This window comes from Procambarus clarkii, chromosome 30, assembly GCF_040958095.1.
Source record: "Procambarus clarkii isolate CNS0578487 chromosome 30, FALCON_Pclarkii_2.0, whole genome shotgun sequence".
Classification (NCBI taxonomy): Eukaryota; Metazoa; Arthropoda; class Malacostraca; order Decapoda; family Cambaridae; genus Procambarus; species Procambarus clarkii.
The window spans coordinates 21690964-21704519 of record NC_091179.1 but is presented as its reverse complement, the minus strand read 5'-3'; the positions used below and the strand labels follow the sequence as shown (position 1 = coordinate 21704519).

Here is a 13556-nt window from a genome sequence, read left to right as displayed (position 1 = left end):
GACCTTTGTTGTTTATAATATATATATAAATGATTTAGATTCAGGTTTGTGTAGCAACATTTGCAAATTTGACGATGATACGAAAATCGGTAGGGAAATTAATTCGGAGGAGGACTCACTATCACTTCAAGTTGATCTAGATAGGGTTTTGAAATGGTAAAGGAGTGGCAGATGCAGTTTAATGCTGATAAATGTAAAGTTCTGAGGTTAGGTAATGATGATAGAGTTACAAGATACGAGCTAGATGGTGTTGAGATTGCGAAGTCGGATTGCGAAAGGGATCTGGGAGTTATGATTAGTAAGAATTTAAAACAAAAGGATCAATGCATAAATGTTCGTAATAAGGCAAATCGGACACTTGGATTTATTAATCGCAGCGTTAGTAACAAGACACCTGGTGTGCTTCTCAAGCTATATCTTGCTCTAGTTAGGCCCCATTTAGATTTTGCAGTTCAGTTTTGGTCGCCATATTATAGAATGGACATAAACTCACTTGAACGTGTCCAGCGTAGGATGACTAAGTTAATTCCCCAAATTAGAAATCTTTCATATAAAGAAAGATTAACAAAGCTTAAGTTGCATTCACTGGAAAGGCGAAGAGTTAGGGGTGACATGATAAAGGTTTACAAGTGGGTGAATGGACATAACAAAGGGGATATTAATAGGGTATTAAAAGTATCAACACAAGACAGAACACGAAACAATGGGTATAAATTGGATAAGTTTAGATTTAGGAAAGACTTGGGTAAATACTGGTTCAGTAACAGGGTTGTTGATTTATGGAACCAATTGCCGCGTAACATTGTGGAGGTGGGGTCCCTCGATTGTTTCAAGCATGGGTTGGACATGTATATGAGTGGGATTGGGTGGTTATAAATAGGAGCTGCCTCTGCTATGGAGTCCACGTCCCGTCATTCCGAGTGAAGATGGAAAGAATCTACAATATCACCCAATGCTTCCGATGCTATGACTACTCTCACCAAACCCACAAGTGCCAACAGACCATCCAGAAATGCAGCATTTGCGCGAAAGACCACCACTATTCGATCTGCACCTCCAAAAAAACATGCTGCCTGCTCTGCAACGGCGAACATATCGCAATCTCCCATCAATGTCCACGCAGACATCATCAAAGTCATCAAAAACTTGGAGACCCAGGAGAAATCCAAATCTTCCTCGACCTCTGCAGCAAGCACCAGCTCCAACTCTACAACTACCACCTCAACCTCTACATTCAACTTCCAAGCAGCCACCTTCCCGAAGCTTCAGGGAGGAGGAACTATCGCCACTGCACACCATCCTGGTATTGTCTCTACTAGCCAATGGGGACCTAGTTCCCAGTCACCCAGCCACTCAACGAGCCTGACACCGCCGCCTCCATCCCAACCCGCCCAACCAAAGACAAAGCTGATTGGGCAGAGCACAGTAAAAGCTTTGATATCAACAGCCAGAATGACTGCTGGCAATAACCCCCGAGAATTTGTGAGGCTTTTGAAAATTCTTTACGAGGCGAATGGTCTCCCTACCTTCATTATTCCTGAAGAAGTCTTCAACGCTCCAGGTTCAACTCCAACAACTGTGGGACATTTGGGGCTTGACTCTATTTATTTAATTATTAAATTAATGAAAGTAATTACGAAGGACCACCCGCTTTTAAGAAAAGAGGGAAACTAATAAAAAGTGATCATTAGAGACTCCAGGAAGAATCAGTGTCTATGGTTAAATATTAGGAAGTATAATCACTTAACTAATTAATGGGCTGTATAGATAATTAACTTGAATCAAAGCCTCAAACACCTACATTGGGGGGTTATTGCTAGAACTTCATATACGTCTAGGAACTAGTGTGGTTCGTGCACCAGTTCATTGTGTATTAACTAATCTTATGACCAAATTAAAGAAATCTATAGAAGATTATCACCAGTAATTATAAAGATCATTAACATCAGAAATTAATCATTCTAATAAACACGTATTATCTCCAGTGTACATGATCAGCATCCAATTAAATATTAGAATATAGAAGAAATGAATTTTAAAGTAAATAAATGAATACGAAAGGTCTTAGCTTTAAGACGATTTCAATGACATCATTTATGAATCATCCTCGGGATCTCCGGAATTCCTCGTAGAAACACTGGGAGATGAATAACACGGAGTAAGGTAACAGCTCGTGGACTCTTCACATGCAGCTGTAATTTAAGGGATATTACGAAGCATTGAACTAGGCTACTGAAATATCTATATTCAAGAAAATGGAAAAACAAATTAGTTATGGTACTAACATGGGTTTTGTTAAGGTCGCTCGATCTAACGACAAGCTGCCCCGACATATACAATCTCTAATGATGCATCAAAAGGGAATTATATACTTAGCTAAGGGGTACAGATTATGTTGAAGCTTGCCGAAACCGCGTCCCAAGCTCCAACTCTCGCTATGGCGTACACGTGGTTGATAGCTTGGCTTGAATGTCGACTCGTTATTAGTTGGCCGGTCAATGCAGATCACGTAGAACAACATTAACTAGTTCTATGTTGAGTACCAGGGTAATTCTTGCTGATAACTTCAACGTCACGTGTCCCAGATTCAGACACCAAGACCTTGTTGCTCAATTCCGCAACACGAGACTTCACGCCGCACTCAGGCATCTCGTAAACACCAACAACAATGGCTTCTCCCCCTCACCCACTAGCGTCTTGCATTCGCCACAGAAATTATTTATCACGAATAATATTATTTCACGCAATTGTGGCTGAAATGCTTTAATAAAGACTGGGTTGTAATTCTAGGGAGTTAAATATTATTACTTTCTCGTCTTACAGTAGTAAACAAGAAATGGAGAAGATTTTAGTTTTCTCCATGGCATTCACGCGTGACGGTAAAATTATTACTTGATAACAATTGTAACTAAAAACACTCGATTTGGAATTATTTGGGAGTTATGTTATCCGTAAATAATTATCACACGGAATACTGATGATTTTAGAGAATCACATTCAATTCTCTAACACACTGGATATAAATGAGTTTAACTAGGTAGAATCTGACGCAATACTGGCGCTTGGTTTCGTAAAAATTCCAGTATTCTTATACAGATATAATAATTAGTTCATGTGAACACTACTGTTAGTAAATTTTAGTAACTACAGTAATTAGTATATTTTAATACTAGTTTATAATAATACAATAGTATTGTATTAGTGTTCAAAATTTCCAACATAACTCTGGGGGGAGATTTATCGGGTCGCAGTGTAATGTTGAGTACTGACATACCCATCCCGAAGTTAGTATTAATATTAATATGTTAGTACACACATAACGGATGTCCCGTAATTGTGAAGGACATACAAGAAACTTAAGTCTTGCAAATTTCATGTCGAATGGAACATGTTATTATGAATTATCTAAAGTTAATAACTAAGAAAGCTTACCATAAACTCTGTGACTAGTGTTGCTATGACATGTAAAGTTTATGTTACTAAGGCTTAAAGTCTAGTAAACTCTCAGATACTCTAGACGAAATAATGTTATTAATAGCCTATACAACAATTAAGAATTAAATCACACAATTTAAATAACTGAGAATCTACTGTGATGAGAATGTTCTGGGTCATGGTGACTTGTAACGATTTGTTACTTGACATCACACCACAGTATTATCATGATTACTTAAATTGGATGGGAAGGTATTTGCTCTTGGTCAGATCTATAATAGGCTTGTAGTTTCCGCTTGCATTGTTGAGCAGCAGCTCTAGTGGGGCGGTTGCTCGGTGGATCAGAATTGCTGTTCTCGGAAACGGTTGGTGAAGCTGGTTCTGGTAAACACTCTCGTTCTGCTAATTCGAGAGGTACCAACTTCTCTAAGGTTTTCAGGGTAGTGTTGCCTCGGCACAAAACTTTCACTACTCTCAGGACGCCTTGGTGATCTGGGTGGATAGCAACAACTTTGCCTATGGGCCACTCTGACCTCGGTCCATCACTGTAAACCAATACTAGGTCTCCTGGTTTAAGTTGTACTTTATTATAGGGACTCGAAGCTCCGTAGTGGTACTCTCGTAGAGCTGTGAGGTACTCTCGAGTCCACACCTCATTCCACCTTCAATTACTCTTGAGAGATGTTGGTAACTTTCTACTAAGTCACTCCTGGTTACATGTGAAGGGTCAACGGGATCCTCTTCTGCCAAAGGTATGAGAGGACTCAGGAGGCCTCCATGTATCAAGTGTGAGGGACTCAGAGGTTCTCTCTGTGAGAAATCATCTGACAGGTATGTTAATGGGCGGTTATTGACTCACGCCTCGATTTCCACGACAAGTGTTTGGAGTTCGGAGTAACTAATTTTCTGTCGATGTAAGGTCTTCCTTAAACACTTCTTGACAGTTCCTATCATACATTCGTAGAACCCTCCTTGCCAAGGGGCTCTTGGAGCAATAAATTTCCAGTGGCATTGTCGTCTCTGCAGGACTGACTGCACTTCTGGATGATTCCATACCTCTCGTAGACAGGCTTCTCCTGCCACAAAATTTGAACCATTGTCCAATATCATTAGTTTGGGACAGGATCTACGAGCTGCAAATCTACGAAAAGCTTGGATGAAGGCTTCTGCGCTCATATCTGAAGTCACTTCTAGATGTACGCCTCGTGTGGTAGCACACGTGAAGAGGCAAATGTAAGCTTTCACTGGTATCTTATCTGGATTGCCAGTGAGAAGCAAGGCTCCTGTGTAATCGACACCAGTGGTCTCAAAGGGACGAAGATGAACCACTCTTTCTTCAGGGAGTGGTGGAGGTCCTGGGTAAGGACACACTCGAGCATCGTATCTTTAGCAGATTACACAGAATTTAATAATTGATTTGACTGTTTGACGACCTTGAGGAAGCCAGTATTTCTGTCTAAGGTCGGTGAGAGTGTCTAACACTCCACCATGTAAAGTACCATATTGATGGTGATGTAAAACTAGAAGTTTGGTAATGATGTGGTGACGTGGTAGAAGGATCGGATTCTTTGTATCCAGATCAATTTTTGCATGAAGCAAACGTCCTCCACACCTTAATATATTATGAGTGTTGCCATCATACCAGATACCTAGAGACTTAGTTAATTTATCTGGAAGATTTTCATATTCGCTTCCATATGTTTCTTGCTGTGCACGTTTGATCCAGTAGAGGATAGGATTGGGAAACTTATGCCTGATTCCTATCTTAGCAAGAAAGTCAAACACATGTGCTGTCACTCTTAATAACTTACTTAAGTTAGAATAATTGTGAGGATCAATAGCTAAGATTCGATGAGATTCTGGTTCATTCATGGGAGTAGTGATATTGGTCACTATGACTTGTGGCTTTTGTTTGGGCCACTGACCACCAACAAGCCATGAAGGTCCATTAAACCACATCGAAGACTTAATAAGTTGTTTTAGTGTTAATCCTCGAGATAAATAATCTGCAGGATTGTCCTTAGTAGGAACATGTCTAAATTTATATCCAGCAGATAATTCATGAATTTCCCTAACACGATTACTGACGTAGGGAGTTTTATTATTGTTGTTTCATACCCATTGTAAGACTGCCTCATTGTCTGACCACACGACAATCTCACCAAAGTGGATATTATTGAGTGTCTTGGCCAGGCAATGAGCCAATCTGACCCCCACCAGCAATGCAGTTAACTCCATTTGAGGTAAAGATCTCTTCTTAATGGGAGCAACTCTTGCTTTAGATGTGAGCAAAATTGATTGTGCACTATTAACTAAGTAGGCTACAGCGCCATATGCTTTGCCAGAGGCATCGAAAAAAACGTGCAAATTTGTGGGCAAGTTTGGTCCTGAAGCATTACGAGGAAATTTCAAAACACCTAACTGATTGAAATCCGTTGTGAGTATCTGCCATTTAGCTTGTAACTCACTTGGTAACGGATCATCCCATCCCATATGTTTCTGCCAGCATTCCTGCATTAGGAGTTTGCCCCTTATTAATATAGGACTAAGTAAGCCTAAAGGGTCAAAAGGTTGACTGACATACGAGAGTAATTTTCTCATGGTAAGGGATGAATTATCGGTTTGTACTGACTTGACATTCATCTCTTCAGTACTTGTGTTCCATTCCACACCCAGAACCTTTAATTGATTAGGTACCTGATAACCTGGAAATTCTTTCTCGATTATCTGGTTTAATGATTTATTATTTGAGGCCCATGATTGTAGTGGCATATTGGCTCCTAATAACTCACGGTTAGCCTCATGGTAGATTTCTACCAAATTGGATTGATCATCTGTAGTTCCCTGGAAATTATCGACACACAAGTTGTCACTAATTTCTGCCTTATAAGGGCTATTTGACTTCCTCAAATGTGTATCTAATGTTGCTTGCAATAGAAACGGGGAAGACGTCGCTCCGAATAATACTGAGGCAAAACGATATGTTATGATATCACTGTTAGGATCCAGTGGGTCCTTAATCCAGAGAAACTTGGTGTAATTACGATCCTCTTCTTGTAAACCTACTCTAATTAAAGCTTTACTGATATCAGCAGTATAAGCAAAAATACCAGTATGGAATCGTAATAGCACATCATGTAGCCTTTGGGTTAGGCTAGGTCCCGTTTGGAGACATTCATTCAAAGACATACTGTTGGGCTTCACTTTAGCACTACAGTTGAAGACAATACGTATTGGTGTTGTCAATGAATCTTTCACCACAGCGTGATGAGGTAAATAGTGACCTATTTTCCGGTCATCATTATCAACAACCTCGATAAATTTACTGTTGAGCTGTTGTTGGATTAGTTGATGATACATGTTCAGTTTGTCTGGCTGCTTCTTCAGTCGTGTTAATTGAGACTGTAATTGTGAGGCTGCCATAAAATAATTAACTGGAAGTTGTGGATGATTCAACTTCCATGGTAGTCTCACCCAGTATTGTTTATCTTTATAGACAACTGTATCCAGATATTGCTGGTAAGTCCACATATCATCAGGGCTTGGTTGTTCAGGGATAATACCTAAAGTGTCTAAATCCCACAGACGATGTACAGGTGGATCAGACTCAATATCTTCAGATATTTCTCTGAAATATAGGGGTGACTGTTCCAAGCCTAGTCACGCCACTATTATATTGTTAGATTGTTGGTTGGTTGACGTTGGATTTTGTTGGAAAAGCACCGGTCCAGTAAGCAATTTGCCTCCAGCAGATGACAACAAATTCATTCCGTGTTGTCTGGTGCATCCCGTTATAAATTTATAATAATGGTCAGCGCCTATAAGTATTCCAACATCAGTGAGGCAGTCAGAATTTATTTTGTAACCGGCTAGCCTCATGCGGTTTCGTTTAAGATATTTCGCAGTGCGAGCTAATCCTGTGACCTGCAGGTCTGTAGGAAGTTTGTCTACTACTACCGCTTGTATTTGACTAGTGATCCAAGTCTCACTAATACCTTAACTACTTGGTATTCACGAGGTCCACTATTAGTCAAGAAACCAGAAGGCAGTCCCCGTGGTGTAGTGGTAAGACACTCGCCTGGCGTTCTGCGAGCGCTATGTCATGGGTTCGTATCCTGGCCGGGGAGGATTTACTGGGCGCAATTCCTTAACTGTAGCCTCTGTTTAACGCAACAGTAAAATGTGTACTTGGATGAAAAAACAATTCTTCGCAGCAGGGGATCATATTCCAGGGACCATAGGATTAAGGACTTGCCCGAAACGCTACGCGTACTAGTGGCTGTACAAGAATGTAACAACTCTTGTATATATCTCAAAAAAAAAAAAAAAAAAAAAAATATTCAATCTCACACTTTTGGCAGGTTTTAATTTTAACTGCTCGACTAATTGTTGTGTAATGAAGGTTTTCTGTGATCCTTGATCAAAAAGACCTCTAGTGTTAACTCTAGATTTCCTGTTTATTAGTCTAAGTTGAGCTGTAGGCAGAGTACTATTATTGCCTTAGTCAGTAGCAAGTACATTTATTTCTTGATGTACTTTGCAATATTGTACTGTGGTAGAATTCGTGGAATTCTCCCCAGTTGTCATAGATTGGGTAGAAGTTTTTCTACATAAGGCATAGTGATGTACACCTTGGTTGCATCTACTGCATGAACGTAGTTGCACTACACATTTTTTGTGATCATGAGAGCCCATGCACTTGGTGCACCTGTGTATTTCTTGTAACCGTTTAATCCTGGTATTAAAGTTAGGATAAACAGGGTATTGGTAGGTGGCATGTCCTTGACTACAAAACAGACACCTTCTCTCTCTGTTTGACTTGGTCTCTTTAGCAGACAAGTCATTGGTTACATCAGAAGGAGATACTGAATAAGTACCTACATTACCACTCCTCTTTCCAGTGGATGGAGCAGTCCTAGGTTTATATTTATTAGACTTATTTAAAGTCGGTTTGGTTTTGACTGAAGTGTCAATATTAGGTGGTTTAGACTCAGGTTTAATCTTATCATGGGTCTTCAACCTGTTAACCGTTATTCTCAGTCCCTCGAATATTTGGTCAAGAGTGAGAAACTCGGTTTTATAGTGTGAGCAAATTTCTGCTAAGATATTTCGAGGTAATTTCCTCTGCAAAAGTAACTTGATTGACCATTCTGAGGCTGGTATATCAACTTTAGTACCTAAGGCCTTCACTAGAGACTCTACTTCTAGCCTGAAGCTTTGAAGTGAGTCTGGTCTGTTACTTGGTGCATTCAGATCTAGCAACTGGTAATAAAGGTTAGCTATACTCAACTCCTTGTTGCAATAGTTCAACTTTAGCAGTTTTATAGCTTCCTCATAATTACTCTCAGTGAGAGCTAGGTTATTTATGACCTTTTTAGCCTCTCCTTTGAGAAGACTAAGCAGGTATGAGAATTTAGAAATCTTGTCATGAGACGATTTCTTATGTATATGAACTTCAAATGAAGTCCAAAAGTTGTCCCAATTTTCTGTATCCAGCCCTGTAAATGTAGGTAAGTCTAAAGTAGGTAAACGAACCTCAGGTAATTGGTTACTGGATTGAGACATAGCATTATTTGTATTAGATTTAGATTGTGTTACTAGATTGGATAGCATGTAAAGTCTATCTTGAGTCTCATCTTCATACTGGGAAATATCTACTATAATTCGATCCAATTCATCAGGATCAGTTTCTATGGTATTCAGTAGATCAAGATAAGACTGACTTGTAGATTTAACTTGATCAAATTTCAGATCAGCCACTCTCACTGATGTTTCTAATTGATAAGAATCAATGGGAGTTGCTTTAGACAAGCCCTCAGACTTGTTAATTAGTCTGGTTAAATGACCTTTGAGGCCAATATAGGTTCTCCTTAATTGTTCAGGAGTAGCCATGATGGGTTTAAGTCCAAACTTCATGGGATCTGAATAAGTATTACTAATGAATCTTGGGTACTTGTTCATTGGTTGACAAGTAATATTAAGTATAGCCTAATTTAATGTGGCTAAATTATACTCTACCTCACTCGAGGTTAAATGTACCTACCTAACAACAAGTAGCTAGTTATTTTGAGCACTGCTTGAACTTCACCATTAACTCTCGTCCGGTTAGCTCTTCTATATCACCATTAGATGTAATGGTGATCATCCAGCAATACTCAAAATAGATACACACAAATAATGAGTACAAGATGAAATAATATGGATATACTCTAATCAGTTATCTCAAAGTTTAATCCCACCCTTGATAGGGTCAGCACAAAGGGTATAATACATATACTACTAACTAGCTCAAGTCTAGTTGTGATAATTTCTACCTAAGAAACTACAAATTTATTTAGTCTGTGTTTGTGCCAAATTCAGCACAATCACAGCCTAAATTTCTACCTAATAAGATTGGTAAAGATTATTGTGGTGCAGTAATGTGAATATAATTGTGCTGTATTTTTGTGTTTTTTGGATTTTATAGTTTATAAGTGTGCACTTGCACACACAAGTGAAAACAGTAATTTACAGTTAAATTTGGCTTGCTAGCCACAGCCGTTTGTGATAATTTGTTTGTGTTGATCAATTTGTCAACTACATGTGACCTAGACTCACCTGACAGGTGTACACCATCTCTTGCTAGGTTTTGTCTATATGGTCTGGCTGTAAATTGGATATAAGTGGCATCCAATCTCACTCGTCTTTTCAGCCTAAAGTTTATGTATTTGGCAGCTCTCTGGTAATATTCTGGTGTTACTCCCCAACGATTATCATGACTCAGTTGGAGAGGTTCCACTAATGTGGATACTACCGAATTGCTGATGAGCTTAAATGAAGAAATTATGGTTTTAAGGTGATTGATCACCTCGGCTGGATGACGAGTAGGATGGATGTCATTACCACCTAAATAAATAATGGTTAGATGGTGAGGCCACTCTAACGCAGGTGTTAGTGTGGAATTGTTATAAAAGTTATGAGCTGTTGCTCCTGGTGACCTAAAGATTCTTACTTCAGTATGAGGTATAGGTCTAAGTGTTGTGGGTAATTGACTGTGTCCCACGAGTGCTACCTTATACATGAGGTGTAAGTAGCAATGACTTGGTGTGACTTAGGCTAACCTATGTGTTACGCTGTCGGTAGACACAATTAATTAAAATGGTTAGTCTAGACTACTTCACATGGTGATTAGTTATTACTAATTAGTAGGTATATTTGTATTTTATGTTTATCCGGTTCGATAAGGACCATAATGTGGGACATTTGGGGCTTGACTCTATTTATTTAATTATTAAATTAATGAAAGTAATTACGAAGGACCACCCGCTTTTAAGAAAAGAGGGAAACTAATAAAAAGTGATCATTAGAGACTCCAGGAAGAATCAGTGTCTATGGTTAAATATTAGGAAGTATAATCACTTAACTAATTAATGGGCTGTATAGATAATTAACTTGAATCAAAGCCTCAAACACCTACATTGGGGGGTTATTGCTAGAACTTCATATACGTCTAGGAACTAGTGTGGTTCGTGCACCAGTTCATTGTGTAATAACTAATCTTATGACCAAATTAAAGAAATCTATAGAAGATTATCACCAGTAATTATAAAGATCATTAACATCAGAAATTAATCATTCTAATAAACACGTATTATCTCCAGTGTACATGATCAGCATCCAATTAAATATTAGAATATAGAAGTAATGAATTTTAAAGTAAACAAATGAATACGAAAGGTCTTAGCTTTAAGACGATTTCAATGACATCATTTACGACTCATCCTCGGGATCTCCGGAATTCCTCGTAGAAACACTGGGAGATGAATAACACGGAGTAAGGTAACAGCTCGTGGACTCTTCACATGCGAGCTGTAATTTAAGGGATATTACGTAGCATTGAACTAGGCTACTGAAATATCTATATTCAAGAAAATGGAAAAACAAATTAGTTATGGTACTAACATGGGTTTTGTTAAGGTCGCTCGATCTAACGACAAGCTGCCCCGACATATACAATCTCTAATGATGCATCAAAAGAGAATTATATACTTAGCTAAGGGGTACAGATTATGTTGAAGCTTGCCGAAACCGCGTCTCCAACTCTCGCTATGGCGTACACGTGGTTGATAGCTTGGCTTGAATGTCGACTCGTTATTAGTTGGCCGGTCACTGCAGATCACGTAGAACAATATTAACTAGTTCTATGTTGAGTACCAGGGTAATTCTTGCTGATAACTTCAACGTCACGTGTCCCAGATTCAGACACCAAGACCTTGTTGCTCAATTCCGCAACACGAGACTTCACGCCGCACTCAGGCGTCTCGTAAACACCAACAACAATGGCTTCTCCCCCTCACCCACTAGCGTCCCGCATTCGCCACAGAAATTACTTATCACGAATAATATTATTTCACGCAATTGTGGCTGAAATGCTTTAATAAAGACTGGGTTGTAATTCTAGGGAGTTAAATATTATTACTTTCTCGTCTTACAGTAGTAAACAAGAAATGGAGAAGATTTTAGTTTTCTCCATGGCATTCACGCGTGACGGTAAAATTATTACTTGATAACAATTGTAACTAAAAACTCTCGATTTGGAATTATTTCGGAGTTATGTTATCCGTAAATAATTATCACACGGAATACTGATGATTTTAGAGAATCACATTCAATTCTCTAACACACTGGATATAAATGTGTTTAACTAGGTAGAATCTAACGCAATACTGGCGCTTGGTTTCGTAAAAATTCCAGTATTCTTATTCAGATATAGTAATTAGTTCATGTGAACACTACTGTTAGTAAATTATAGTAACTACAGTAATTAGTATATTTTAATACTAGTTTATAATAATACAATAGTATTGTATTAGTGTTGGAAATTTCCAACAACAACTGACCCTGTAGAGGATGCCCACTCTACATCCGACGACGACGATTCCGCCACTGCAATGCAGGCTTCAGATCCTGTTCGGGTACCCACAGCTCACAAGACTCTGCCTCCTGTGACCCCCACTTCTGCAACAGTTCCAGTTACTAACCATGACATCACTGTGAACGCGGCCACGCTTTCAGACATACTGTCGGCTCCTGCTCCACACGCTTCTCCAGCTGCTGCTGTCCCTTCACCTGTCTCGGTGACGAATTCCGCTGCAATCGACCCTTGGTGTGACCCTATAGAGGGTACCTACTATACAGCCCCTTCTGCTGCAGTACCTACCACTGCTACTCAACCTCCAAGAACTCAACCTTCAAGACATCAACCTTCAAGAACTCAACCCTCAAGAACTCTACCCCAGCGTGTCAACACCCCTGCTCTTCACTCATCTGATGAATCGGTTGAAGACGTATCTGTTGGAACACCATCACCCCCAAGGAAAGATCACCTCCAAGCATCAACACGAAACGTGACCACCAAGACCGACAAGCCCAAAAAGAAGACCAACGATCAAAGTTTGGTGAAATCAACAAGGAAGAAGACTACTAACGAACTGACTTAACATCAAACCTCCACTGCCAGCTGCTTGCGTTCCCAGCCCCTGTGTGTACTGCAAATGACACCCTACTCAATTCAACTTCCATCTGATCAAGTTCAAATCCGCGGTGGTTGGGCCACCGATGTTTCATCTCCCCTCTTCACCTCATCCCTGGATCCTTGCTCAAGATTTCTGCAGCCTCGCCCCGTTCTTCCATCCCCTACTTGCCAGCTCTATGAACGTTTTAAAGTTTCACCATCCAGTCTCCTGTCTGAGTTTCGTAAGGATGGAAGCTAAAGTGAAGCACAACAGCGGTTCAATTATTCGAGGTTGTGGCGCTGCAAACAAGTCGCGTGTTCACAAGGAACAGAAGATGAGGTTCAGCTTCTCCCACTCCAAACTCGACGCTTTAAGAGATGTCGACATTTGTCAAGAGAAGAATCTAAATTGTAAAGATAACGAACGTTGCATTCTGAAGTACGAGAAGCTTGAACGGATTGGAAGGAGTGCACTAGATCGTCTCATGAACTTTAAAACACCGTCTTCTTCAATTAATATGCTACCCGTTCAAAGCATGTATGTTCCTTCTTCAGTGAACAATATGTTGTTTCAGCAAGGGCTGTATAACCAACCTCTTATCTCATCTGAGAATGAGGGCGATGTCGT

At 39.6% G+C, this 13556-nt stretch overlaps 1 protein-coding gene across 1 annotated transcript; it reads left to right on the top strand.

Moving 5' to 3' along the window:
* Positions 1 to 966: 966 nt before the first annotated feature.
* On the top strand, positions 967 to 12914 carry LOC138369944 (mucin-7-like). Its single transcript, XM_069333699.1, has 2 exons — positions 967 to 1578; positions 12288 to 12914. The coding sequence occupies exons 1-2, from the start codon at positions 967 to 969 to the stop codon at positions 12912 to 12914; spliced, it is 1239 nt and encodes a 412-aa protein (XP_069189800.1).
* Positions 12915 to 13556: the final 642 nt, after the last annotated feature.

Coding starts and splice junctions, on each gene's coding strand:
- LOC138369944 (XM_069333699.1), top strand. CDS start 967: ATGACTACTCTCACCAAACCCACAAGTGCCAACAGACCATCCAGAAAT. Junction 1,579..12,287: donor CAGGTTCAACTCCAACAACT/GTGGGACATTTG, acceptor GTATTGTATTAG/TGTTGGAAATTTCCAACAAC.